This window comes from Caretta caretta, chromosome 3 (assembly GCF_965140235.1).
Source record: "Caretta caretta isolate rCarCar2 chromosome 3, rCarCar1.hap1, whole genome shotgun sequence".
Taxonomy (NCBI): domain Eukaryota; kingdom Metazoa; phylum Chordata; order Testudines; family Cheloniidae; genus Caretta; species Caretta caretta.
The window spans coordinates 204,357,874-204,385,835 of record NC_134208.1 but is presented as its reverse complement, the minus strand read 5'-3'; the positions used below and the strand labels follow the sequence as shown (position 1 = coordinate 204,385,835).

Here is a 27,962-nt window from a genome sequence, read left to right as displayed (position 1 = left end):
TGTTAGTCTGTATTCGCAAAAAGAAAAGGAGTACTTGTGGCACCTTAGAGACTAACCAATTTATTTGAGCATAAGCACCTGCACATCTACCAATGTGATATATGCCATCATGTGCCAGCAATGCCCCTCTGCCATGTACATTGGCCAAACTGGACAATCTCTATGTAAAAGACTAAATGGACATAAATCAGATGTCAAGAATTAACACATTCAAAAACCAGTCAGAGAACACTTCAATCTCTTTGGTCACTCGATTACAGACCGAAAAGTGGCAATTCAACAAAAAAACATCAAAAACAGACTCCAACGAGAGACTGCTGAATTGGAATTAATTTGCAAACTGGATACAATTAACTTAGGCTTGAATAAAGACTTGGAGTGGATGGGTCATTACACAAAGTAAAACTATTTCCCTATGTTTATTCCCCCCCACACCCACCCCCATGCTGCTCTTCAGAGGTTCTTGTCAACTGCTGGAAATGGCCCACCTTGATTATCACTACAAAAGGTCCCACCCCCCCGCTCTCCTGCTGGTAATAGCTCACCTTACCTGATCACTCTCCTTACAGGGTGTATGGTAACACCCATTGTTTCATGTTCTCTGTGTATATAAATCTCCCCACTGTATTTTCCACTGAATGCATCCGATGAAGTGAGCTGTAGCTCACAAAAGCTTATGCTCAAATAAATTTGTTAGTCTCTAAGGTGCCACAAGTCCTCTTTTTCTTTTTGTAGAATCAAAATGGTCAGTCAATATTAGAGACACAAGGTGGGTGAGGTAATATCTTTCACGGGACCAACTTCTGTTGGTGAGAGAGAAGTTTTTGAGCTTACCCAGAGCTCTTCCTTACTAACTGGTCCATCAAACCATATTATAGGTGTGCGGGGTGGTGTGTGCACTCCAGGAAGCTATATGCAAGCCTCTCCTCTTACATCTTATTATTTCCTTACTTTAAAGGAGTTGTAGCATTCTACTGCAGAGTTGGGAGAAGAGATGTTATGACACTTTGGGGTTCAACCCAGACCAGTAAAGAGGTTGTGTCACTCTGTGCCCTATAACCCTGGGTGTCTGGGTTGTGCAGCCGCGGTTCAGAGCCCTGATACCAGCAACATGCTCACAAAACAGATTTTTGAACTGCATTGCCATCAGTAGTTCAGTAACATTCACCTTCGAGACACTCAGATTCCTCTACAAAGGAATTCTACCTTTTCCTTTTTCATTATCTAGATACTTTTCTCTGCTAGACAGTAAAGAACTAGCTACAAAACTCAAATCTAGACTAAAACTCAAAACTCAATTTAGACTAAAAATTATGTATTTTGAGATTGTGGCTTGCACAACTACTTTTGGGCCAGGAGACTGCAGTCACCTGCCGATCTTAAACAGGCAATTTAGAAAACCCAATAGGTTTAAATTTCAAATATAGACATTTCACAATAAGACTTAAAATAATATTTGGTGAAGAAGAAAGTCACTGTGCCCCATCTGGAAGTCCATTACAAGTGTCACCTTAATTCCTGATCGATGGGAGAGATCCCTATGTGATGCTGTGGCAGGGAGGAGGAGCTGCAGCTGTGCTACTTAGGAGAAAGGTGGTCTCCAACCCCTCTCTTAACTAGAAACTTACTTCACTGGTCTGTCTCACCTCCTTTTGCTGCCAGGTACCACCTGTACCTAGAAGCAGTAGAAGCAGGCAACCTGAGTATGAGAAGGCTGGTAGTAAACAGGAGGTTCTGTGCCAACTTTTCAGGAAGGATCTTCTGTACTTGAGAGAATGGCAGGGAGATGTAATCAGAGCCAACTTAACTCATGTCACTAACGTAAGAACTCTAAGAGCATGTATATGTATAGGATAGGAAGAATATATTTAGAGAAGAGAAACAGGAAATAAGTTTACTTGGCTCTGTCCTTCATTTTATTACCTCAAGAAGAACAGGTACCAAAGTTCTAAATGCCTGATTTACTATATATTATTTTCCCCCTCAAAGGCTACTAGCTACTAGCTCAAGTTTTTCAGAATCTGTCTCTCCTATAATTTTACACACCTCAACTGTGTCCCTTAATCTCTTTTCTACTCTATTACAATGCCCCCTTTTCTGTACTCTCTTCTGAACGTTTTCCAATTCTTCAATATCCTTCCTACAATAATGAATTAAGTGCCCAAATTATGCACAACTTTGCATGTCCTATTGTTAGCCATTTGCAGGGCACCATAAACATCTCTTCTGATTTGTTTCATTGGTCCATCAATGTGCACAAAGTTGGCTTTTTCAACTGCAGAGGGACCCTGAACGAATTGTTTTAAATCTCAACCATTACCAACTGCAGATCCTTTTCCAGACCACTGACCTGCAAGTTTAACTATTACAAAGAACTTCAAAATTATACTTGGAATATACAGACGATGTGTGACGCTGTATGGTATATGGGTGACCATTTATAATATTATCGATACCAAAATTACAAAATTGAAATGAGTCTTCTACCAGATATGCCATGTAAGGTATCAGTGGAAAAGGTATGATTTGCTAAATATGATAAGCTTGTTCATACATATGTATCATCTTTATATCATATGTTATAAGTGTGTGGTATATTTATCTCTTGTGCTGTGTATCTGGGTGACACCCCAAGACAGACTGGCATCAGCACTACCCAGCCTGCTTGATGGCCCATCAAAGGCAATCAGCTGTACAATGAAGCCATTAAAAACAAGCCAGGGCTATGCCTATGAGTCAACACGACATGTACAGGAACATACCTATGGACAGAGGACTCCAAATACTTTTCCATGCCCAAGTGCTGTGAGCTTGTGTTTGGGACAAAGGATATACAAGTCACATGGCAGAAAATATAAAAAGGCAGCTGCATCACCCCCATTTTGTCTTGAATCCTGCTTCTCACCTCTGGAGTAACAGCTCTACAAAATGAAGACTTGAACGCAAGACTGATAGACCCATCCAAGCTTTGGATGCATTCCAGAGGGACTTTACAAGCCAGCAAACTCACCAATGCTGCTAAGAACCTGAGATATGGATTCTGAAGTCATATGTATGTATCTGATTGCTTTGACCATTTAACAACTCTTCTTATTCTTTTCTTTTAAACCTTTGGGTTTTAGATACTAAAAGGATTGGTTGGCAGAGTGGTATTTTGGGTAAGATCCAAACTACAATTGACCTGGTAATGTGGCTGGCCCTTTGGGGATCAGAAGAACATTTTGTACAGTGAATAGTGTTTTAAGTAACATCTCACTTTACTGGAACTATCTGCTGATTGGGAGCCAGAGACTGGAATGCAATAAAGGGGTCTATGTGATTTCTTTCCCCCCCCAGATTCTTAATAACCAGTGTGGGGGATAAGCAGTACAGTTTGTGACTGGTTGGTGAATCTAACTACACAGCGTTAACCACCAGTTTTGGGAGAATCTGTTCTCCTTTTTGCAGACTGCCCTGCCCTGGGCATTTTCAGGGTGGACTACCCTAGGCACCACGGGTCACAATATGCATGTTGTTCTAGGATCTAGCTTAGTCATTCACCGTCAGGCTGGGTGCACTGCAAAAGTAATGTAATCTATCAGTCTCTAAAGACTAGAAACAGTGCCTTTTATCACTCTACCTAGAACAGAGGTGGGCAAACTTTTTGGCCCGAGGGCCACATCTAGGTATGGAGCTTGTATGGTGAGCCATGAATGCTCACGAAATTGGGGGTTAGGGTGCGGGCTCTGGGGTGGGGCCAGAAATAAGGAGTTCAGGGTGTAGGAGGAGACTCCGGGCTGGGGATGAGGGTTGGGGGTGCCAGAGGGTACTCCAGGCTGGGACTGAGGGGTTCAGAGGGTAAGAGGGGGATCAGGGCCAGAGGTTGGGGTGCAGGCTCCAGGTGGCACTTACCTCAACCAGCTCCCAGAAGCTGCAGCATGTCCCCCCTCTGACTCCTATGTGGAAGGACGGCTAGGTGGCTCTGCGTGCTGTCCTGTCCACAGGTGCCACCCGTGCAGCTCCCACTGGCTGTGGTTCCTGGCCAATGGGAGTTGCGGGAGTGGCATTTGGGGCGAGGACAGTGTGGCACCCCTTGGCTGCCCCTATACGTAGGAGCTAGAGGGGGGACATGCCACTGCTTCTGGGAGCTGTGCAGAGCGGGACAAGCCCCAGACCCCACTCCCCGGCAGGAGCTTGAGGGCCTGAGTACAACGTCTGGAGGGCCGGATGTGCCCACCCCTGACCTAGAGGTTACTGGCTTGAGAGAACTATGTCTAGCTCCTCTTGATGACAAGAGCAGTACTGATTACACACGAATGTACAGTTTTGAAAGTCAATTTTGCTAAACAGAACAATGTCTGAAAATATTAAAAAAATACCTATTACACTTAGTGTCTTCAACAAATATAGAAAACGAAGTTTTCAGTTAAGCAAACTTTCCCACATCTTGTATACAAAGTTTAAAAACCAAACAACAAAAATGCCAGTTACATGTTAGGGTATGTCTACACTGCCCACATTACAGCGCGGCCGCAGCAGTCCTGTGACGTGGGCAGTGTAGTCACACTTTATCACCGGGGGAGAGCTCTCCTGGTGATAAAAATAACCGCCCTGAACGAGAGGTGGTAGCTTTATCACCAGGAGCACGGCTCCTGGCAACAAAGCCCTGTCTATACTGGAGCTTTTCAAGTGCTAAAACTTTTGTCGCTCAGGGGAGTATTTTTTCATACCCCTGAACGACTAAAGTTTTAGCACTGAAAGTGGCTGTGCAGATGCAGCCTTAGATTTGTAAACTAGTTCTCTCTTTTAGGAATCAAACGCAAGGCCACTCAATAAACTAGCCATCCATGTACTCGCAGCATCCTCCGACAGAAGGAAGTCACACCTATGTTTCACATATGCAACTGAGACAGTATATGAGAGTTTTAGGACGACTGTCTCTTGAACTCAGGTTTACAGACACGTGCAGAGCAGGATATTCTAACACCCACTCAAATCAGGCCAAAATCAAAGTGAAATAAAAGCAGGATTAGAACAGAACAAATATTTCATATGCTCACTTTAGGTATTGGAATTCTAAAGGAATATTTGAAGAAATAAATACCTGTCATATATTAGCCCATTAATGCCATATTCTCTCAACTTCTTCCTGTTATCTGGGTCATTTGTATCATCACCCCAACAGAAAATAACTAAACCTTTAGATTTGGCCTCCTGAATATACGATGGGTTCCTAAGCAGGTCTTCAGTGTGCACATTAATTCCCTGTAAAGTTATAAAAAACACTTAAGAAAATGCAAATATAATCTAGACTAAATACTATTAAAAGTCAACTTTTCTAGCTTTTGATCACTGAAGTGTTTCACAATTTTTAGACAACTAAAAGAAAAAAAATCTTGTGAACTCCAGGAATTAAATGCATTTTGAAAGACTTGCTTCTTTAACAACTGTTCAATATTCAAGAGGACTGAAGTGCATTCTTAGTACTTTGAAGCAATGAAAATACATTACTTTAACATGTTTACTAAAATGTTTATGTATTCTTTTAAGTTTGCTTGTCACCTTATTCAGCTTCTGTATTTTAAAAGTCAGTTTATCAGCAATTATGGAACGTAGCAATAAGTTAGTTTCATTTCACAGAGTAACAAGAGCATGACAACTTACCAGCAAGTTTTCAAACTGGGCAAAGCTCATGGCAATAGGAGTTGTACGAGACCTGAGATCCATAAGTTCTGGATAAATATCAGATTTTCCTTGTGTGAGAAACAACACAGGATACTTATTTTGCTTTTGCCGAACCCTGTAAAAGAGTATAAAAATACAACTGCAAAGGGAAACTTTTCAGTAGTGTTTCTTTCACATGGATGAGAACATAAAAGCACAGTCACCATTCCCAAACTGTATTGACATGTAATATGCAAAGTATTACTCAAGGATTAAGCAGTTTTGTGGACACACACCAGTCTGTCTAGTCAGTTGGATAGGACTAAAAAGTTAACATAATGCAGTAACCTTTACTATATTCCAGAGAAAGACAAGGCACATGTGAAAAAGAATTTCTCCATTTTCTCATAACAACAAGACTGATTTTTTTTGTCCCCTTTCTTCCTAAGGGAAAGAGACATGACTGCCCTGGATTTTAACTCCAGAAAGATAGTTTAGCATAGTGAAATCTCCCTTTCCTGCATAGTAACATGCACATTTTCATGTTTGAACACATTCACTACAAATGACAAGTTCAGCCTCATGGTTAGAAGGGAATACTTTTACTTACTGGATATTCATTTAATCCTTTGCAGATGCAACAGCAGTTTTGCCTCAATGTGTACAACATACCATTGTCCCTTTCACCACTTTAGAGATTTACATATTTCACACATATTTCAACTATCTAAAGTCTAGAGTATGTTCCCCCTTCCCCAAAGTTCTCCATATATAAAATTTTAGAAGTGGGTAGCCTTCTATCATTTTTTCCCCTTTACAAAACACACAATAGCAAACTTAACACATTCTCAAGCCACCTTGACCACTTTAGAGTTGGTTCACCAGCATAGCTATGAAATAGCAATAGGCGAAAGTAATATTCCGGGTATGATGATTCATCAACTTTGACTCCACCTTCACTTACTCTTCACCTTTCATTGCCCCCTCCTAACCAGCCCCTTTACACCTTCTTCCACTGTTTTCCCCAGGCTGTCCCTTATGTTTGGAAGTCCTCTTATTGTCAAGTACCTGTCTTCTTTCACATCTCTGCTTTAAAGGATTTCTTCTAAACAGTCTTTCAATAAGGAATTCTGCAATATTTCCATACAAAGACTGGTATAGTGTGTCAATAAGTTCCCTGATTCAGGGTCTGTCTTTTGTTCAGCACCCAGAAAACCAACATAAGATGTGCCACAACAGAAAGCAAATTAGTTTTTCTAGAAAGCCAATATCCAATAACTATTTATGTAGTTTAAGAACTTTCATGTTTGTTTTTTTTAAATCAGAGATTTGTTGAAAATTGTCAATAGAGAATTCTATGATTATATATGTATATTTAATTTGCATACACTAAACTGCCAAATAAAAACAGTATGCCCTGTTCGAAGATGGTCACCTATTGTGACAAGAATTGGCGGTTACCAAGTAAGTGTACTGTCTTGGCATTTGTTTGAACAGCAGCATATGGACACTGACATTACCCAAAACTGTCCTGTAACTGAAGAGACATTAGAGCTGTTATCTGGCCCTGACTTTCCTTTTGCAGTACTGTGAAGAAGAGCATTTCAAACAGGTATTTTCTTTTTCTGAAACACTAAATATTTTATCCTCCAGCCAAAAGGAAGGAGGAACAGTTCGACACATGCTAGAATGGCCAGGAAACTGAAGCCAGAGGGAAAGTGAAACCCCAGGATAAAGTCTGCTCTTTTCCCTACTGTTTTAAGAAAATAAATGTTTACTTAGACAATTTGTTATTCACTATTTTTTCCAATGCCTTTTCTCTTAATATGCTGCTGGCTTTGTTTTCCGATTGTATTTTTGGGCATGGGTCAGATGGATGAAAGGTCTAAGTCCAGGAACTAAACTTAAACGTGTTGGCATTCAAACTCAAGTCTCAAAAATAACTTCTTAATGAGTTTTCCATTGAGCACTAACACCTAAAGTGAAATCTATTGAGTCAAAAATGGTTTAAAGTTGAGTTGTAACTTACATTGTGCAAATGTCCGCATCAAATGAAGAAAATACAATTCTCCTTCTTCCAGCATTTTCTAGAGTAGTTTTTAGAATGATATCTAAGAAGAGGTTCATATCAAAATAGGTTGACAAGTTGCCATCCCATTTCCCATCCTATAAAAAAACAAGTAGTTGAACTAAATCAATGACTACACTAATTATTTCAAATGACAGGAGTCTATTTAAGTTGAGAGAAAAAAGAATCCAGCTTGTTAATATGAATAAAAAAAATAGCACTCTTCTCCAGTCTACCAAGCGCTGTTTGCAACACTATACAGCTGGCTTTCAACAAAATTGTTCAGAAATATGCAGCTTTTGAATCAGTGTTATAACTTTAAATGGTCTTTTCAAGATTCATTAAAACAACTCACTTTATTCCTAGATACGACATCAACTATTCATGAAGTCTATTAAAATTAAAAGATCATTTGCATAATAAAATCATTTAAATATGGGTTATATTAAAAACAAAAATATATTAAGAAGCCTAATGTAGTATAAATGAATAAAGGGCAACTAAACAGATGTCTTGTACAACCATCTGTAAGGATATAAATGTTGTAGCAATATTTAATTATATAAATAACTCAGGAATATTTTCATCTTTAGAAGATGATTGCCTACAAGAAACTGTCAATTCTGTATTAAGATCCCAATACAAACACTTATGCATGTGCTTAAAGAGAAGTACATGTCTGTTTATTTGCAGGTTCAGTGCCTTTGATTTTCTAGTTCTAAAGCTAGCAGGACACACTGTCAGTGAAACAAAACTGCCTTTTACTGTTCAAAAGAAAAAAAAAGGCTAATAACTTTGATTAAATAAAAATAACAGTAAAATAGTAGTTTAGGTCTGGGTCACATGCAAACTGACCTATCAAGATATGCATAGTAGTCTACAAAGTAACACAAGGCATCAAAGCAAGGAACATTATAAATTGCTTACTCTTTGTTGGCAGATCCATTTTATTTCTATGTTAAACCCGACATCTTCAGGAAGGGATTCCAGAACCTGGATATAATAGTTTTATAAAAAGGTACCAAATCACATGATGCTCATTAAGTACTATTGCTAAGGGTAAATACAGGACAAAAAATGCTGAATCACCACCCAGCAAAGGCCAAAAGTATAGCATATACATATATGATTCTTTAACACTTAAAGGCACATTATCCCTTTTCTACTCTGGTCCAAAGTGGGTCAATGGAATAATGAGAACAGCCTTCAGGAATTAGTTACACCATTATCTGCAACTAATTTCTTATGTACTAACACTTTGAGATGTACAGTTATTTACAATTTACAAATACTTAGTGCATACTTTTCTGTCTGGCTACTTATTATATATGTTTTTGTTTTATATAAAAAACAATTGCTCTGATACATGAAAAAAAGTCACAATTTCCCTGGTTAACCACCAAAAACTATCTGGCACAGCAGACAAGATTCCCTTGTCTAGGCCAGTTTGTTATTCATTTTGTTCATGTTTACCTCTCAGACAAAAGAAAAAGATTTAACTACTTTCATTTGGATTTGGGAGAATAGTACCCAGCAATTGCTGTAAGGGGCAAATAGAAGCACAGTTCAAGAAAAAAGAGTTTCAAGAATTATCACAGACTAAGTCTGGTAAACAGTTTCTGAAGAAAAAGCCAACTCAAAAATACAAACTTTGGCAAAGATTAGTTATTAATGGAATATACTGCAACTGTGCTAAGTAGCAGTAGCTAAGTGGTGAAGGAATGTAATTCTAAAGCTAAAGTTTTGAAAAGTGACCACCAATTGTGGATGCCCCAAATTTGGTGCCCAATTTCACTCCTCCCCCCGAGGTAGGATTTTCAGAGATTGTAAGCACTTGCAGGTCCCAAAAACTTTTAGAGTTATGGATGAACAGGATTTCTAAAAAGCAGGCCCTAGGTACCAAGCTGGGCACCTAAAAACTGAGCCATCCATAATTAGTGACCACTTTTGAAAATTCTGGCCCATAGCCTCCTTTTACTGACACTACACCCATTTTCTTTGGCTTTAATGCACTGCTGCCGGTAAAAAGCTTCTTGTCCAGTGCTGAGAAGTAGTATTTCATTAGCCACCAGTGAGCTCCTATTGCAGAAAAAATCAGGATGATTCAGGAACGGGAAAGAAATGGAAAAGATTCTTCCAGATCATCTTTTTTGGCTTTTCCTCAAAATTGAAGCAGTAGATCAAAAAAGAGCTCCCATTTAGAATTCATGTTGGAAACTGAAGGGGTTTTGAATGTAGCTGATACATTTACAATGCCTATAACAACTACACTGGTTACTTACTAAAGACAAAAAGAAAAAGGAGTACTTCTGGCACCTTAGAGACTAACAAATTTATTTGAGCATAAGCTTTCGTGAGCTACAGCTCACTTCATCGAATGCATCTGATGAAGTGAGCTGTAGCTCACGAAAGCTTATGCTCAAATAAATTTTTTAGTCTCTAAGGTGCCACAAGTACTCCTTTTTCTTTTTGTGGATACAGACCAACACGGCTGCTACTCTGAAACCTTACTAAAGACAGTTATAGCATTTCAGTGCCCCGAACTCTTGTCCACATAGACAGTCAAAAATAAGCTCCATTTTGAACCCTTTCCTCGTCTTGTGACAAAAACCTTTGAAAGTTCTTTTTCTACACTCCACTTCTCCGTTAAGCATGCAAGAACCCAAAAACTTATTTATAAATATTTTGAAATTTCCATTTGCCTAGCATTACATTGCTCTACATTGTCTAGTTCTATACTGACTGCTGCTTACCGTCTGGAGAGATGGAAATGGTTGGTTCTCAGAAACAGGGCTTTCCTCCCCTTTAAGAGATGCTGAAATTAAATAAAAAAAATTTAAAAAAGGTGAACAGCAGTATTGCCAACCCCCAAATTAAGAGACGGTCTTCAAAATCATAAGATTTTAAAAGATTCACTTTTTTTGAAAAAAGAAAAGGAGTACTTGTGGCACCTTAGAGACTAACCAATTTATTTGAGCATGAGCTTTCGTGAGCTACAGCTCACTTCATCGGATGCATACCGTGGAAAGTGAAGCAGACATTATATACACACAGAGATCATGAAACAATACCTCCTCCCACCCCACTGTCCTGCTGGTAATAGCTTATCTAAAGTGATCATCAAGTTGGAGAGTGAGTTTGTGTGTGTATGGGGGTGGGGGGGTGAGAAAACCTGGATTTGTGCTGGAAATGGCCCACCTTGATTATCATGCACATTGTAGGGAGAGTGGTCACTTTGGTGAGCTATTACCAGCAGGATAGTGAGTTTGTGTGTGTGGTTTCTGGAGGGGGGTGAGGGAACCTGGATTTGTGCAGGAAATGGCCCACCTTGATTATCATGCACTTTGTGAAGAGAGTTGTCACTTTGGATGGGTTATTACCAGCAGGAGAGTGAGTTTGTGTGTGTGTGTGTGGGGGGGGGGGGGGGGGGGGGGGGGGGGGGGAGAGAAAATCTGGATTTGTGCTGGAAATGGCCCAACTTGATGATCACTTTAGATAACTATTACCAACAGGACAGTGGGGTGGGAGGAGGTATTGTTTCATGATCTCTGTGTGTATATAATGTCTGCTGCAGTTTCCACGGTATGCATCCGATGAAGTGAGCTGTAGCTCATGAAAGCTTATGCTCAAATAAATTGGTTAGTCTCTAAGGTGCCACAAGTCCTCCTTTTCTTTTTGCGAATACAGACTAACACGGCTGTTCCTCTGAAACTTTTTTTGAAGTTTGTCTGTTTATTTAACTCCTCCCACCCCACCTCCAATGTGTGTGTGACTTAGTGTTGCCAACTGAAACATACAGTGAGTAAGGTGATTTTGGCCCATGCTGCATGAGCTCTTCCTCGAGTACTCAACTGAGATGGGTCCCCCATTGCGCTATGGTCTGTACAAACACAGTAAGAAAGTCATTCCCTGAAGAGCTTACAATTTAGTGCAAAGATTGTGACGGGGAGCTGCAAGTTGAACTCCGAGGCTACCAGACTTCCTTTAAATGGGAACACCTTTTAATTCCTGCTGAGCTGGATTTCATACTGGTGACCTACGGTGGAAAGGCTCTACAGCTCATTAGCAATGCCTTGAGACATACAGAGCACATCTACACTGCAATAAAAACATCCACAGGTGACCTGTGTCAGCTGACTCAGGCTGCAGGGCTATAAAATTGCCATGTGGACATCCAGGCTCAGGCTGGAGCCCAGGCTCTGGGACTCCATGAGGGGGAAAGGTTCACAGACCCCAGGCTCCAATCCAAGCCTGGACGTCTACACTGCAATTTTGTAGCCCTGCACCCCTAGCCCCACAAGTCCGAGTCAGCTGACATAGGCCAGCCACGGGTGTTTTATTGTAGTGTAAACATACCCACAGTTCTCTATAAGTGCTAATATTATACTTTGAGAATTAAGCTTGTTTTCCAGAAGTTCTGACCTTTTTGGAAATTACACAGACATTATCTTCCACTCAGGAAACAAACACAGTCTCCCACACATTACTCTAAGACTCCCTATAGAGGTATTTGAATCTGAATCTCACATGCGGTTCTTAAAGGGACAACTCCCATTAACCAAAGTATAAGCACAAAAAAAATAATGCAACAATAAGTATTAATACCACATGTAAAGTCACTTCTAAATGCAACGTTTTGCAATAGAAAACCATTCCAACTCTTATTTCAGGGTCTTACACTAACTTTTATTCATAGATATAATTTATATTTATATTTATTTATTTTCACTGCCACATGGGACACTGTCAGCAGAGTTTAAACCTTCTGTTCCACAGCACAGATCTCGTCCACTTCTGCTAGGGTAATTGCTAAAAGAAAAACCATGCTGTTATCCTCAGTAGGAGCCTGTCCATACAGGGAGACGACATACATACAATGCCAGTGGATTACACTAGCATTTGAGAAACCGCTTAACACTGGGCATCAGGGTTCTTGGTTTCTTCCTCTGGTTACAGACAGTATAGCTAAATATAACAATACCCCTGTATGTTGCCTTTGGGGAATGAGCCAGAGACCTCTGGATGTAAAAGCACAAGCCTTCACCAGATTTAACATGGAAATCATAACAAGAGTCGTAAGCTGCTGTGTGTGGTCTAGTTTGTAAAGGGTGACAGAGCCATACTGTTAGCATGGGTTACAGAATCACCTAATTTTCCACGTTCCTTCTGGCAAACTGTGTCAAAGTTGGTAAGATTTGGCTGTTATATTAGACACCTAGATTCGACTCCCAGCTCTGCCTAAAATGACCTTATACACGTTCTCCATTACCCTGTGAAATGGATGAATGATACTTAACCCCTTCGCCAAGGCAACAGTATGAGACCTTGGCTCATAATTGTGAAGGGCACAGAAATATAAAAGAGCTGAAACTAAAACTCATGGACTCTTGGGCTTGCAGTTCAGTGCACATTCTCCAAGACTACAGTGTAGTATGTGGGGAGCTCACGCTGATTTTGCTTTCCTCAAATTATATAATGGAGGGAGCTATTCACATCATCGCAAGACTGACTATAGAGGTGGCCAAAATCATGTTATTTCCAATAAATTCCAGTTGGCAACACTGCGAATTGCCAACACCTTCTACTGGAAGACATGTATCCAATAAGAACTAGATACAAAAGAATACTATATAAAAATTAAGCTAGTCAACGCATTCTATACATGAAAGTGGCAGACAACAGTTCAGTTGCACAATACTTTAATTGGCATCTCCAGCTAAGTGGTATTACTAAAACTTTTAAAAACAAATTACAGTACATTTATTAGTTCATGATGAACTCAATACATTTTGCCACTTGTACTTTAAATTTAATATAGTACACTCTGTGATGCACAGAACTTGGGACAATTTGCTTCTGTATTTGTATGCCAGTCCTCAAAATTCAGTAATTTGCAATGTATCTCCTGGGATATGCTAATTAGTAAAGAAGTTAAGGTTCAACTACAGTTTGCATAATGGATTCTGAAAAGGTACGTCTATTTTATGGAAATATTAAAAAAAGTATGTTACCAAGTATGAGCAGGATAACGTCTAACACATGCAATACATACGCAAGCTACAGGTTCAATGAGTGATCTTAAGGAAGGTTTAAAAGACCATAAATCAAATTAAAAAAAATCTCATTTTTCCTGAAGCTTATTATGAAATGCACCAGGAAAAATGGCTGAGAACACAGAATTTTGACATCTGATAAGAAACTCCTGCTTTAGAGACTCCACTAGTTATTCCTATTCCCCCAGGGCCTTGTTTCAATAATGTACTCATGTGTTGAGCAAGCCCAGTAAATTGATGACAGTGTCCACTTCATTACATCAACTGTGCAATGGCAACACAAGTGGCAAACCAATTCAGCTCAGTTTACAAATTTAAATTATTGTGCACTAAAAGTTTTTGTAATGCAGCAAAATTACATATTTCACTGTTATCAGAGCTAACTAAATCCTGGTAATATTTAATTCTGTAGCGAACAGTACTATGAAATTCTGCAGCAATAGAGACAGTGTCATATATTTTGTAACAGACCAAGTTTACTAGCATTTAGGGCACACTGCAAGGTCCATCTTTTGTCCCTGGAATATCGGGAGCTGAGAAACTGGTACGGTCAAGAAGTTGTTGGAGGGAAGACACTTGTGGTGATTTTGTTAGTGGAGTAATTACAATTTTTCTTAAATATGTTGGAGGATGGTATTACATGCTATCAGTGATGCCTTTATACATAAACTTCCCTGTGAAAATCGTATGTGATGAATAGTGCTCTCAAGTATTTTAAAATCTCAACTTCCAGTTTCCAAGAACAAACAAAATTGATTGAAAAATAAACATTTCAATGACAATATAAATTCTTATAAGGCAGCAGATAAAGATATTTGTATTTGTACATACCATTGTGATCTTTTAATTTCAATGCAGTCACATGAGCCAGCTAAAGATCACAAAAAGAATATATTAAACTAACAAGTATACTTTTATCTGTAGAGACTGTACTATTTTGGTAAAGAACAATTAGATTTTTCCTTTTGAATTCCCTTACACTTGTTTTTAAAAGTTTAAAAGAGTCTACGAAATATGCAGTTCTGGTAGGAAGACAAACGATTCTAATACACATCTATTTTCTTTCCAACTTGCCTATTTTAAGATTTTAGGGAGAAAGTAAAAAAATTTTTATATTGTTTAATCATCGAACCAAAACACTTACAAGTGGACAGGGAGATAAGGATGTAATTTAAAGTTGAGAAGATACAATTTTCATAATGAGCCTTACAAACCTTATGTACTCAGTTTGCAAATGGTCATAACGTGCATCCATGAAAACTCATCTAATCTGTCTTTATACTTTCTGTACTCTGGGCCCCACTACAAGCAGATGGCTGACCACAGTTTATGCGATGGGGCCATGTATCTGACTTAAAATATGGTGGGGCTTAGGCTGAGACCCTGCATCCATTCAATTTTTTCTTTGAGGCTGAAGGAGAAAATTAGGTAATTTAAGGAAATAAGAGTACCTAAAATTCTTGTTTCAGCCACATCTTTCCTTGACTCTGAAAGAAGAAGTTGCATCCCGTTTTCAACTCTCATGCTTCCCAGACTTATCTCCTGGTCTCTATTTTTTCCAGAGAATCAATGCCCCCATGGTATCCATAGTGACAGGCCAATACCCTACTCTCCAATTCTGCCTGACCAGGTTAGATTGGATTATGTATCATTCCTAACCTTTGCCCTCAATTGCAAGGTCTGTCTAGATTAAGCCAGGATTATCTGATCTACCCTCAATGTCTTCTCCTAATGCAGACAAACCCCCAAAATATCAAATATAGTTTTTATATCCCTTCTTTGGCAAAGATTCTGAACTATCAGCTTTAAATGACTTCTAACTCCATCGTCAGGCTATTCTATTTTTTTAAACTCATATTGTTGTAATACTCTGTTAATTGGTCATCATCTGGGTCTGTTTAGCATGCTGTTCCACCTTTCCACCCAGTATACGAGAGTTATAAGGACAGAACAAATTGAAAACAAAGTAGCATTCGATCAGAAAATAAGCTATTTGACTAATCACAAGAGCAAAAATACTTTTAAAAATCCTGTTAACGTAAAAAAACACACAAAAAAAAAAAACCCTAGTGCCAGATTTTGAGAGTTACTGAGTACCCTCAGCTTCCATTAACTTCTATGCAAGATGCGAATACTTAGCACTTCTGAAAATTAGGCCCTTAAGCTCATCTTCAGTTTATTCGGAGTATCATAGTAATGATACTACAGATATGGCCATTGCTTTTTAAACTACCTACTCCCAATCCCTTATATCTTTCTCCAAGAATATACCTTTCCATTAAGTTTTTGGGGAAGTAAAGGAGATCCACTTAGTCATCTACAACTAAGAGGTAATTTTTTGTGCTCAGTTATTCATATGGCTTAATATTTAAACTCCTATCTGCACATATAGCTAGTCTTCCATAAGGAATACTCTCTGCTAAACTGGGGGAGGGGGGAGAAGGGGAAGATGGACGACACCAGTCAAATGTTTTTAAATTATTGTGTTCGTGTAGTACATTCAGAGCAGCAGCAAGAGTTCTCTCAGACTAACTATTTCAAAACAAAGGTCTGATATCCAGTTTTAATACAAACATCTACTGTGCAGCAATGTAACAAACTAGCCTACCATGACGACATTACCTTTAATAATTGCAGTTGGTCATATGAGAGTTCTTTTACTGGGATCTCAAACAATTCCAATGGCTCAGCATCGAATTTCTTGGAAAAAAATAAATTGACATTAAATGTTGAAATTTCACTAGAAAGTATGAAAAGCAATATTACTTTTGTTTCAAGACAGACATCATTAAAGCATTTAGCCAAGCATACTGACAAATATTTTGTTTACCACTGACACTGTTAAAATGGCACTTTATCAGTTTGTGGATGAGACCACCAGTTTTCAAAAGTGGCAGCATGGGCACTTGGATGTGCAAAATAGTAACTGTCTTAGTGCACTTAGTTAAGGCAAAAGTAAGGTTTGCAAGCACAATTTAGGACTTAATTTTCAAGTGGTCATCTATGCACTAGGCTGTGCTGTACATTATTAAAAATTCTTGTAACTGCCTACATTTGTTCATTTCAAAATAACAGATTAATTTATTGATGTTACTCTGCATTCAACCTGAAGTTCACAAGCTGGAAAGTGTACAATAAAAATTCTAAAAACCCAAACACCTCATTTGACAACCCTTCCAAATTTTTGTTTTGAACTTCTCAAAAACATTGATAAAGAGAACACGTCCTAGCTTTCACATGATGTCCTCGTGTCCCAAGAACTTCTTTCAAGACATCTGTCCCCGTTTTTCATTTCAAATGTTCCCCCATCCCAACTACAAAGTTTTGGTTCAAGCATTGCTATACTGATTTAAGAGGTTTTGTATACCCATTTCATTAATCCCATGCTGAGTGCACATTTCATGCCAACCACAGTTCAAGGCCAAAGCTTGTCATCTGTCAGGTGACAATATTACAAGCATAGTATGATGAGTTGTTAACCCAGTGCAAAACACTTGCTCAAGCTTTTCAGTGGAAAGGGGGTGCAGATCTGGCAAGTTCTCCACCTTCACTTCCTCCTTCTCTACGGCTGTCAAACTGTACAGAAGAGGAAAGCAAGGGGAAGACGTAGAAATCTATAGTCACTTTTTTCAGAAACTATTTAATGGGCTGTATGCTATGAAACTTGGGAGGTTTAAGAGAAATGCTACAAGCCTGCTGTAAGATTGTGCTCGCCTTAGAGAATTTCTATCATAATCAGTATGCACTACAAGTGTTGCTCATCCAGTGAATTGCATACAGGGGCCTCAAGACTCCTCACCCTTACTGTGAGAAAGCAGCAGAAAGTTGCTTTGGGAGGTCACAGAAGCAGCTTGCTTCCAGGACCCTCCTTCCTGCTACTATCACTTCTGCCCTAACTCCATCCTTTCTGACCTACCACTCAATCCCAGAGCAATTCTTCAGCCCCAATTTCCCTCCCCACAATATGTTAAGTACTAAGATAGGGTAAGTAGTGCTTCAAGGGGCTGAAAAGACAAAAAAGGCCAAAAAAAAAAATGCAACTTGCGACACTCCATTATGGCCACAAAGGCTTGCAAGATATGGTGGATTGCAGGAATTTTCTGCTATTTTGTGGGTCATGGACTAAGAGGTTGAGAACCACTGCACTACAGCATGGAAGGAAGTATTTCAGATCACATATGTGAAGTGCCCCTAATGTCAAGATAAAGAATTACTATTAAATTAGCTCATCTTTTGTGGTATATTTTTATGCAAAACAGTCATTTCCAATATATTAAGATTGTATTGTTTGTTTCCATTCCATACTTTTCCTGAGTTACCGAATTATTTTTACAAGACACCTTGGAATTTCAGTCAAATAATTTGAGTTCCAGTAACTGTCACACTAACAGAAATATGGCCAGCACATTCATATATTACCTTTTTCATAGCCATACAACAAGTGAGATCGTGATACACAACAGGCACATGATCCTTAGAAAGATGTACATCAAATTCCACAAATGCTGCTCCCTGCAGAGAAGAAAGAAAGTAAGAACTGCATATATATAAGAACTAGCGAGAGCTCAAAAGAAAGTTTTCAAATTTATAAATTATATATAGCAGGTCAACTGAAATACAATAACTACAGTAGCTGATAAAAGTTAGAGTTCAATATAGCATTGCAGAGAACTATTGGTTATATGTTAGACCAAAATTCTTCAGTTCAACAACTGATAAACAATGTACAGGAAAAAATAACTCGTATGCAAGTCTAATAACTATTATATACTCAATCTCTTAAGGGTTCAAGTGTATGCCAGAGTATTATGCACTCTTCATCGAAGAAAAGCCATGAGAGGAGATACACTTCATATACTGAAATTTACATGCCTTTCCCCTCTCTTACATATAAGCTAAGGTCCGCTTGAAGGTGTGATTCGAGATACTGAAATTGTTGATGAGCCATTCAAGTATCAGTTAAGAACATATGCAACAGCATCAAATAAATAAACGTAATCTATTTGGATTGAGCTAATTTGTTATATTATAATTATTTAAAAGCATTTAGAAACTTTGTTCTTTTAAAGAAGAAAGCTGAAGAACTACATGTGCTGCTTTTATTAAAAAAGTCAATTGAAGAGCAATTTTATTTTTGGTTTATTGAAGAGGAATTATTCAGAAGTAAATCAAGTCCTCTGAAGGTAGCACTCATCAGATTCCCACAACTGGATCATATGTTCTCTCTCCATTAGCTTTAGAAGCTAAACAGAAAGTCCAGGATATTTCCACTCCTTCTCTCAAAAGGCTTATTTATACAGTACCTTCACGGAATTAAATTTTTTATTTTCCTTACATCCAATGCTTCAGAGGACTGAAAGACAGGATGCTCAACTACAGACCACTGCTGGTTTTCTCTCCATTGATAATTCTTGTGTTCCCATCATGGTCACCTAACTCTTTCTTACTCTAGCCACCAAAAGAACATCGGTACAGGTGGATCAGTGGAGAATAAAATAGAATTAGAGCCCATTTCCATTCCTTAAAAGGCTTAGTTTCATGGAAAGACCACATCTCCACTGGACTGAACAGGAACTTTGTTTTAAGTGAATGACTAGTATTAGCACTGGCCAACAAAAATCCCTAACTGAGGGAAGAAGTTACTCACCTTGTGCAGTAACGATCATTCTTCGAGATGCATGTCCCTGTAGGCACGTCTGCAACCCTGCGCTGCTGATCGGAGAACTTTGGTAGCAGTGTCTGTTCAGCTAGTGCATGCACAGCCCTCCCTCCCCCGCTCCCTCCCTGCGTGCTCAGCCACTAGGCTAACCAGCAGTGTGTGGGCGACCCTCCTCAGTTCCTTCTCTACTGAAATTTATGAGAACTCTGAAGTAGAGGGTGGGTCATGGAGTACCCACAGGGAGACATCTCAAATAATGATCATTACTGCACAAGGGAAGTACCTTCTAGCAATGTCCCTATAGACGCTCCACTGTAAGTGACCCCTCAGCAGTATCCCGCACTGGAGGCTGGGACTTCAGAGTCGATGGATGATAGTACCCTGGCGCCAAATCTGGCATCTGCAGCGAAGTCCCCAGGATGGGATAGTGTTCTGCAGAGGTATGTGCAGATGTCCAGGTAGCTGCTCTGCAGGTGGTGACTAGCTGGGCTTCAGTGACAGAATGGGCTTCAGTGACAGACACACCCTGAGGAGACAATTGTCCAGGTAAGGGTAAATCATAATACCCTAAGAGCGTAGGTGAGTTGCCATTACTGAGAGAACCTTGGAGAATATTCTGGGGACCGATGAGAGGCCAAAGTGACTACTCTGTACTGATAATGGTCTTGGCCTAGTGTGAATCTAAGGTATCATCTGACTCTGTATGATCAGAATGTGGAAGTAAGCATCTTGAAGGTTGAGAGACAAGAACCAGTCTCCCTTTTCTAACGCTGGAATAATTGTCACCAAGGTGACCATATTGAACTTCAGAGCCTTGACAAATTTGTTCAGCCTTTGAGGTGTAGTATGGCTCTCCAATCAGAAAGGAGCAAGAGTAAAAACCTTTGCCTCACAGATGTATGGGCACTTGCTCTAGGACTCTTACACTGAGGAGATGGCCTCTCTCGTCATAGCAGGCTCTCGTGAGAAGGGTGTTAGGGGCTGGGAGGGAGGTGAAGTGGACGGAGTACCCATTTCAAATAATCCTCAGCACTCATTTGTTGGAGGCTCTGTTCCCAGGTGCTGTGGAATGGGGTGAGTTATCCCTAGGGATGAGCGAGGTTTTCCAGCGGCAGATGGTATTGAGGAGAGAGTGGCCTGATGGCACCTCAACCAATCTGTCAAAACTGTCATTTTGAGGTAGATGGCTGTGAAGAAGCAAGTTGAGATCCTAAAGGTTTCCGTACGGGGAACCTGGGCTTTTCTTTGGGGTTCATATGATTGTTGAGATGAATATTGTGATGAATGGAGTCTGAATGAAGGTTGAGTATATTTTCTCTTCTGCCCAGACATGTAGATTCTGAGCATTTGAGAGTAACTCTGCAGTCTTTTAAAATGTGGATGGAAACATCTATCTTCTCAGCGAAGAGTTTTGAAACTTCAAAAGGAAGGTCCTCCATAGTTGTTTGTACCTCCTTGCAGAAACCGGATAAGTGCAGCCAAGAGGCTCGTTTCATCACAACAGCACTAGAGATGGCGTGTGCTGCCATGTCAGCTGCTTCAAGTGCAGACTGGAGTGATGTCTTTGCCACCAATTGGTCTTCATTAATGATGGCTTTAAATTGTTCTTTGAGAATTTGGGAGCTGCTTAATAAGGGAATTTAGTTTTGAATAGTTTAAGTAACCATATTTTGCCATTAAGGTTGATAGTCTGAATATAGAATTGTAGGATGGCTACATGTTTAAAAAACATGTTTTTCTCCCAAAAAGACCTAGACGTTTCCAGTCCCAGTTGCAGAGGGTAGATTTGAGATGGTGCTGGCGGGCTCGAGTTCATCATGTCCACTAATTAAAAGGTAGGTAGGAGAAAATAAACTGCGTGTCTTTTGCTGGCACATAGTACTTTTTTCAGAGTAACAGCCGTTAGTCTGTATTCGCAAAAAGAAAAGGAGTACTTGTGGCACCTTAGAGACTAACCAATTTATATGAGCCCAACCTGCACATTGGTGGGACTGACACAGGGGCCTGCCATATGAGATTGGCAGGGTCCAAGACAGCCTCGTTAAATCGGGAGGGTTACTCTGGACAAGGCAGAAGAATGTAAAATGTCCACTGTTTATGGTGCGACTCAGTCACCTCTTGTAGTGGTATCTGTAGTGCCTCTGCCACCTGCTGGGATAGCTCTTGAAAAAGCTTAAAGTCATCTGCCAACGCGTCTGGTGATGATGGTGAGAAATTAGTCTGGGGGGTAGCTATCTCCTCTACTTCAGCCTCTTGTTCCTCTCAATGGTTCAGGGGACTTGGATGCCCTTGATATGGCTGCCGAAGGAGGGTGTCTCCGTGGCTCTTGATAGGCCATGCTAGAGCTATGGGAGGCACAGTGTCTGTGTGCCTGTCAGTGGTCCCAGTAGGGCCACTGAGAAGGTGGGAAGGGGCCCGATGGTAGGTACCATGGCTGCCCATATCAAGGAGGCTGGGGATCAGAGGGGCGGTACAGTTGGAGGTCCATACTGGAAGTGGGTACTGTATGATGAGTGAGAAGAGTGGCATGAAACCATGTCCTCTTGCTCACTATCTGCTCACTAAGTCTGAAGCACTTAGAGGAGAGGAAAGTGATCAGGAAGAGTCAGCATGGATTCACCAAGGGCAAGTCATGCCTGACTAATCTAACTGCCTTCTATGACGAGATGACTGGCTCTGTGGATGAGGGGAAAGCAATGGATGTGTTGTTCCTTGACTTTAGCAAAGCTTTTGACACGGTCTCCCACAGTATTCTTGCAAGCAAATTAAAGAAGTATGGGCTGGATGAATGGACATAAGGTGGATAGAAAGTTGGCTAGATTGTCGGGCTCAACAGGTAGCGATCAATGGCTCCATGTCTAGTTGGCAGCTGGTATCAAGTGGAGCGCCCCAAGGGTCGGTCCTCGGGCCGGTTTTGTTGAATATCTTCATAAATGATCTGGAGAATGGTGTGGACTGCACCCTCAGCAAGTTTGCAGATGACACTAAACTGGGAGGAGAGGTAGATACGCTGGAGGGTAGGGACAGGATACAGAGGGACCTAGAAAATTAGACGATTGGTCCAAAAGAAATCTGATGAGGTTCAACAAGGATAAGTGCAGAGTCCTGCACTTAGGATGGAAGAATCCCATGCACTGCTACAGACTAGGGACCGAATGGCTTGGCAGCAGTTCTGCAGAAAAGGACTAGGGGTTACAGTGGACGAGAAGCTCGATATGAGTCAACAGTGTGCCCTTGTTGCCAAGAAGGCCAATCGCATTTTGGGATGTATATGTAGGGGCATTGCCAGCAGATTGAGGGACGTGATCGTTCCCCTCTATTCGACATTGGTGAGGCCTCATCTGGAGCAGAGTGTCCAGTTTTGGGCCCCACACTACAAGAAGGATGTGGAAAAATTGAAGAGAGTCCAGTGAAGGGCAACAAAAATTATTAGGGGGCTGGAACACATAACTTATGAGGAGAGGCTGAGGGAACTGGGATTGTTTAGTCTGCGGAAGAGAAGAATGAGGGGGGATTTGATAGCTGCTTTCAACTACCTGAAAGGGGGTTCCAAAGAGGATGGATCTAGACTGTTCTCAGTGGTAGCTGATGACAGAACAAGGAGTAATGGTCTCAAGTTGCAGTGGGGGAGGTTTAGGTTGGATATTAGGAAAAACTTTTTCACGAGGAGGGTGGTGAAGCCCTGGGTTACCTAGGGAGGTGGTGGAATCTCCTTCCTTAGATATTTTTAAGGTCAGGCTTGACAAAGCCCTGGCTGGGATGATTTAGTTGGGGATTGGTCCTGCTTTGGGCAGGGGGTTGGACTAGATGACCTCCTGAGGTCCCTTCCAACCCTGATATTCTATGATTCTATCCAACTCAGTGCTTCAAAATGGGGGTGCATGGCATGATGTTGCCCCCAGGTCTGGAGCTCTGGGTGGACTTGGTACTAGGACCCCAGTACCAAGTAGAGGTGAATCCAGTAGAGCAGGTTATGAGATGCCTTATGTTTGTCCAGACCTTTCAGTGTCTGACACATACCAGAAGTCCCGAGGTGCCAAAGAGGTCATTACTGGTGGCGGTTGACGGTGCCAAGATATCTGCACTGACGGAGTCCGTGATGTGGACCTGATAGCGTAGTCCATCGGTGTCTAGTGTGCTAAAGACCATACTGATGTAGGCTGAAGAAGCCTTTCCCCTGGCAGATTCTCTGGATTTCTTGCGTGCTGTTCATACCAATGATTCCTTGCCTGTGCCCATATGGTCCTTATGCAGCCCAACATGCTCTGTCGAGTTAGTACTGTGCGAGCTTTGGGTACCAGACTTAAGATGGCTTCAGTACTGTCAATACAGATAATACTGAGCAAGTCAGAGATTGTTTTCAACTTGGTTGGGGCTCACTGTGGGAACTCACTGCCCTTTTCTAAAAGGCTTTGTGTGAGTGGCTCAGGGTTGCCTTCTTGGGCTCACTACCATTAGATGTAGAGGGCTGTGGTGAGGCTTCCCACCCTTTGTGGTCTTGGCACAGCTCTGAGGGTGGTTGAAGGGCCACCTCCATTAGGAGAAGCTTGAGTCTCAGTTCTCTATACTTTCTGAATCTGGGCTTCAGTTGTTGGCATAAACCACACTTCTGGGGAATGTGGTCCTCTACCAGACACCGGATGCACTGAGAGTGTGCCAGTCATCGGGATAGATTCCTTGCAACTGAGACACGTCTTGAAGCCTGCTGAACTGGGCATACCTTGTCCAGGGGGGTTCCCTAGACAGGGGGGTTGAAGAAAGACTAAGTCTAAATAAAGGGAGGGGTTGGTAAATAAAAGATAAAGGAGAAAAGAAAGGAAAGCTTTTTGGGGGGGAATAAAACAAAGGAGAAGAGAAAGGAAAACTCCAAAAAGGTAGCTAAAAATTAACAATTCTAAAGAAGTTAAGATCCACTAACGGACAGCGAAAGCTCCCTTGGTAGCCCGGGTGGTTGAGAAGGAACTGAGGAGAGTTTGCCCACACAACTCTGGTTAGCCTCATAGCAGAGTGCGGGGAAAAGAGGGGATGGCGCGGCGGAGGCAGGGCAAACGGAGGCCGAACAGACACGGCTATCAAAGTTCTCCAATCAGCAGTGTAGGGACACAAACCTACAGCGGAGCACCCATAGGGACACTACTCAAAGAAGAAATAATAAATCCGACTTTCCTTAAAAGTCCTTAACATGAATCTGTAGTACATCTGGACTGCAATAACCCTGAAGGCAATGAAACCTGCTCTGCTGCATACTACAATTATTGACATGGCATTCAGACAGCAAGTTAACTATGCCACAGCAGAAAGTAACACCCAGAAATCACCTTTCAGCTACAGACCTCAGAGAGCACAGTGACAAGGAAGTGAAACTATCAGAAAGGTCTGTTTCTAGCAGATTTTCAAGGATGCGTAATCTCACAGCAGCATCTCCTCAAGAGCCTCACCTCATTCTCAGTGTGAAAATGGAGTGGGACAAGACATCTCAACCTGCTTACCACCTTCCTTTCAGTCCTTGAGTCCATTAACACTTCCTTCATCTTAGGCTGTGTCTACACTGCCACTTCCAGCGCTAGAACTTTAGTCGGTCGGGGCGGTATTTGTGTTTTGTTTTTAAAAGTCACCAGGAGCGCTCTCCCCCAGCGATAAAGCGTGTCTACACTGCCCATGTCACAGCTGCTGCGGCCACACTAATGTGGGCAGTGTAGACATACCTGTCCTCAGATCAGGATCTTTGGACAGGAAAGAAGTCTGAATGCAACCTCAGACTAAATGACAGAATATCCTCACTGTGAATTCTAAATGAATATCCCCCAAATTAACCATCCAATCTTTAAAATGTCAGAGGTACTAGTTCTCATTGAAAACAAGTAAAAATTAGACTTCAATATCATACACATTTTGAAAAAATGAAAGATTTAATTTTTCAAACTCATCTCCAAAATGTCTTTTCCAATTAACCTCAGAGGCCACAAACCTGCAAAGACTTATGCAAATCAACTTTATATACCCGACCAGTCCCCACCAGATGAAATCCCGGCCCTACTGAAGTCAGTGCAAGTTTATCCATGGGATTTCAGAGTCAGAATATTGCCTATTGCCTTCAGTAGGCTACTCACATGCTTAAAGTTACTCACTACATGTGAGTCTTCGTAGGATTTGGGGTTAGCTCTCTAAAGTTCTCCATGTGTTAAAATTTTCAGATGTTCCTTTTAAGGTGGAAAGGTGAGTTTGAGGACGAAAGTCTAAAAAGTGAGCTTATAAAAGAAAGTAACAACCATGCCTATGGAGTTGCTATCAAAGCTCCATATTTTGTGTATTTGACTATTCTTTTCACTTAATATTTTCCTGACTGAACTGCTGAATCACTAGATCCTCAACACAACATATCACAACAAATAGCTTGTTTTCATATACACCCACACGTACATGGCTAGCAGCATTCCGCAGAGAAGCAACAGTGTTCTCCTGCACTTTAGCGAGTCTGAAATAGAAACAGAGGAAAAAATTGTTAAGAGTAAGACTGTGCACACACACACGAAATTTGAGTTTTAAAGGAACACTCAAATTTAGAATAAAATCACTTAAAATCAACTATGAGTTTTTCATAAAAATTGACCTGGCAAACCTATTTACACAATTGGATACCTACAAAAATGAAGTAGGTGGGACTCAACAAAGTATCACAATTCAGGACACGTGAACTTACTTGGTAGTTGTTGTAGAGTTTCCTGCGCCCCTATGTCCAACATCTAGTGTTGTTCTTGGTTTCCAGTATTTAGCATATGAAGCTGTCATATCACAACTGTATCCTGAGATCGGCTTTATAATTATATAGTCCACTATAAAGAAAACAAACATTGTTTTGAATTGTTTCAGAGTAGCAGCCGTGTTAGTCTGTATTCGCAAAAAGAAAAAGGAGTACTTGTGGCTCTTAGAGACTAACCAATTTATTTGAGCATGAGCTTTCGTGAGCTACAGCTCACTTCATCGGATGCATACTCTGGAAACTGCAGAAGACATTATATACACAGACCATGAAACAATACCTCCTCCCACCCCACTCTCCTGCTGGTAATAGCTTATCTAAAGTGCTCACTCTCCTTACAAGGTGTATGATAATCAAGATGGGCCATTTCCAGCATAAATCCAAGTTTAACCAGAACATCTGGGGGGAGGGGGGTAGGAAAAAACAACGGGAAATAGGCTACCTTGCATAATGACTTAGCCACTCCCAGTCTCTATTTAAGCCTAAATTAATAGTATCCAATTTGCAAATGAATTCCAATTCAGCAGTTTCTCGCTGGAGTCTGGATTTGAAGTTTTTTTGTTGTAAGATAGCGACCTTCATGTCTGTGATTGCGTGACCAAAGAGATTGAAGTGTTCTCCGACTGGTTTATGAATGTTATAATTCTTGATATCTGACTTGTGTCCATTTATTCTTTTGCATAGAGACTGTCCAGTTTGGCCAATGTACATGGCAGAGGGGCATTGCTGGCACATGATGGCATATATCACATTGGTGGATGTGCAGGTGAACGAGCCTCTGATAGTGTGGCTGATGTTATTAGGCCCTGTGAAGGTGTCCCCTGAATAGATATGTGGGCACAGTTGGCAACGGGCTTTGTTGCAAGGATAGGTTCCTGGGTTAGTGGTTCTGTTGTGTGGTATGTGGTTGTTGGGGAGTATTTGCTTCAGGGTGGGGGGCTGTCTGTAGGCAAGGACTGGCCTGTCTCCCAAGATTTGAGAGAGCGTTGGGTCATCCTTCAGGATAGGTTGTAGATCCTTAATAATGCGTTGGAGGGGTTTTAGTTGGGGGCTGAAGGTGACGGCTAGTGGCGTTCTGTTATTCTCTTTGCTAGGCCTGTCCTGTAGTAGGTGACTTCTGGGAAGTCTTCTGGCTCTATCAATCTGTTTCTTCACTTCCGCAGGCGGGTATTGTAGTTGCAAGAATGCTTGATAGAGATCTTGTAGGTGTTTGTCTCTGTCTGAGGGGTTGGAGCAAATGCGGTTGTATCGCAGAGCTTGGCTGTAGACGATGGATCGTGTGGTGGGAGAGTGGGGTGGGAAGAGGTATTGTTTCATGGTCTCTGTGTATATAATGTCTTCTGCAGTTTCCACAGCATGCATCTGATGAAGTGAGCTGTAGCTCACGAAAGCTTATGCTCAAATAAATTGGTTAGTCTCTAAGGTGCCACAAGTACTCCTTTTCTTATTGTTTTGAATGTCATAAAAAGGTGATGGTTTTAAGTAAAGCAGTCCGGCTATATCTCCGGAGCTGATTCAGAGCCACTGCACTTGAGAATTTACTGCAAGTCTACAGAATTCCCTGATGTACAGTAACTATGCACTCATGCTAGGAAATTATCTTTAAATACCACCACAGCCATCTCAGAATGAAGAAACAGAAATTAAATGGAGGTAATTTCTAACACATTAGGCTATGCATTATGAAATCATTGGATTAAATGGCCAAACACAGCACTTTAAACAAAACTGTCAGTCTAATTTTAAGGTAGCTTATATTGAAGTTCTTGTTTTGTATCA

General features: G+C 40.8%; 1 protein-coding gene across 4 annotated transcripts in view; it reads right to left on the bottom strand.

Annotated features, from left to right (window-relative positions):
• GPCPD1 (glycerophosphocholine phosphodiesterase 1) overlaps positions 1-27,962 on the bottom strand; it is a 72,060-nt gene that overhangs the window by 4,876 nt on the left and 39,222 nt on the right. For 3 of the 4 annotated variants that reach the window (XM_048842511.2, XM_048842510.2, XM_048842512.2), the window contains 11 exons: positions 26,124-26,256; positions 25,844-25,898; positions 18,184-18,276; positions 16,387-16,464; positions 14,596-14,635; positions 10,465-10,526; positions 8,639-8,704; positions 7,673-7,809; positions 5,644-5,779; positions 5,084-5,244; positions 2,763-2,810 (listed from right to left, as the gene is read on the bottom strand). In XM_048842511.2, the coding sequence (XP_048698468.2) occupies positions 2,763-2,810; positions 5,084-5,244; positions 5,644-5,779; positions 7,673-7,809; positions 8,639-8,704; positions 10,465-10,526; positions 14,596-14,635; positions 16,387-16,464; positions 18,184-18,276; positions 25,844-25,898; positions 26,124-26,256 (1,009 nt within the window). The remainder of the gene's footprint in view (positions 1-2,762; positions 2,811-5,083; positions 5,245-5,643; positions 5,780-7,672; positions 7,810-8,638; positions 8,705-10,464; positions 10,527-14,595; positions 14,636-16,386; positions 16,465-18,183; positions 18,277-25,843; positions 25,899-26,123; positions 26,257-27,962) is intronic. The other variant, XM_048842515.2, reaches the window with a different exon arrangement.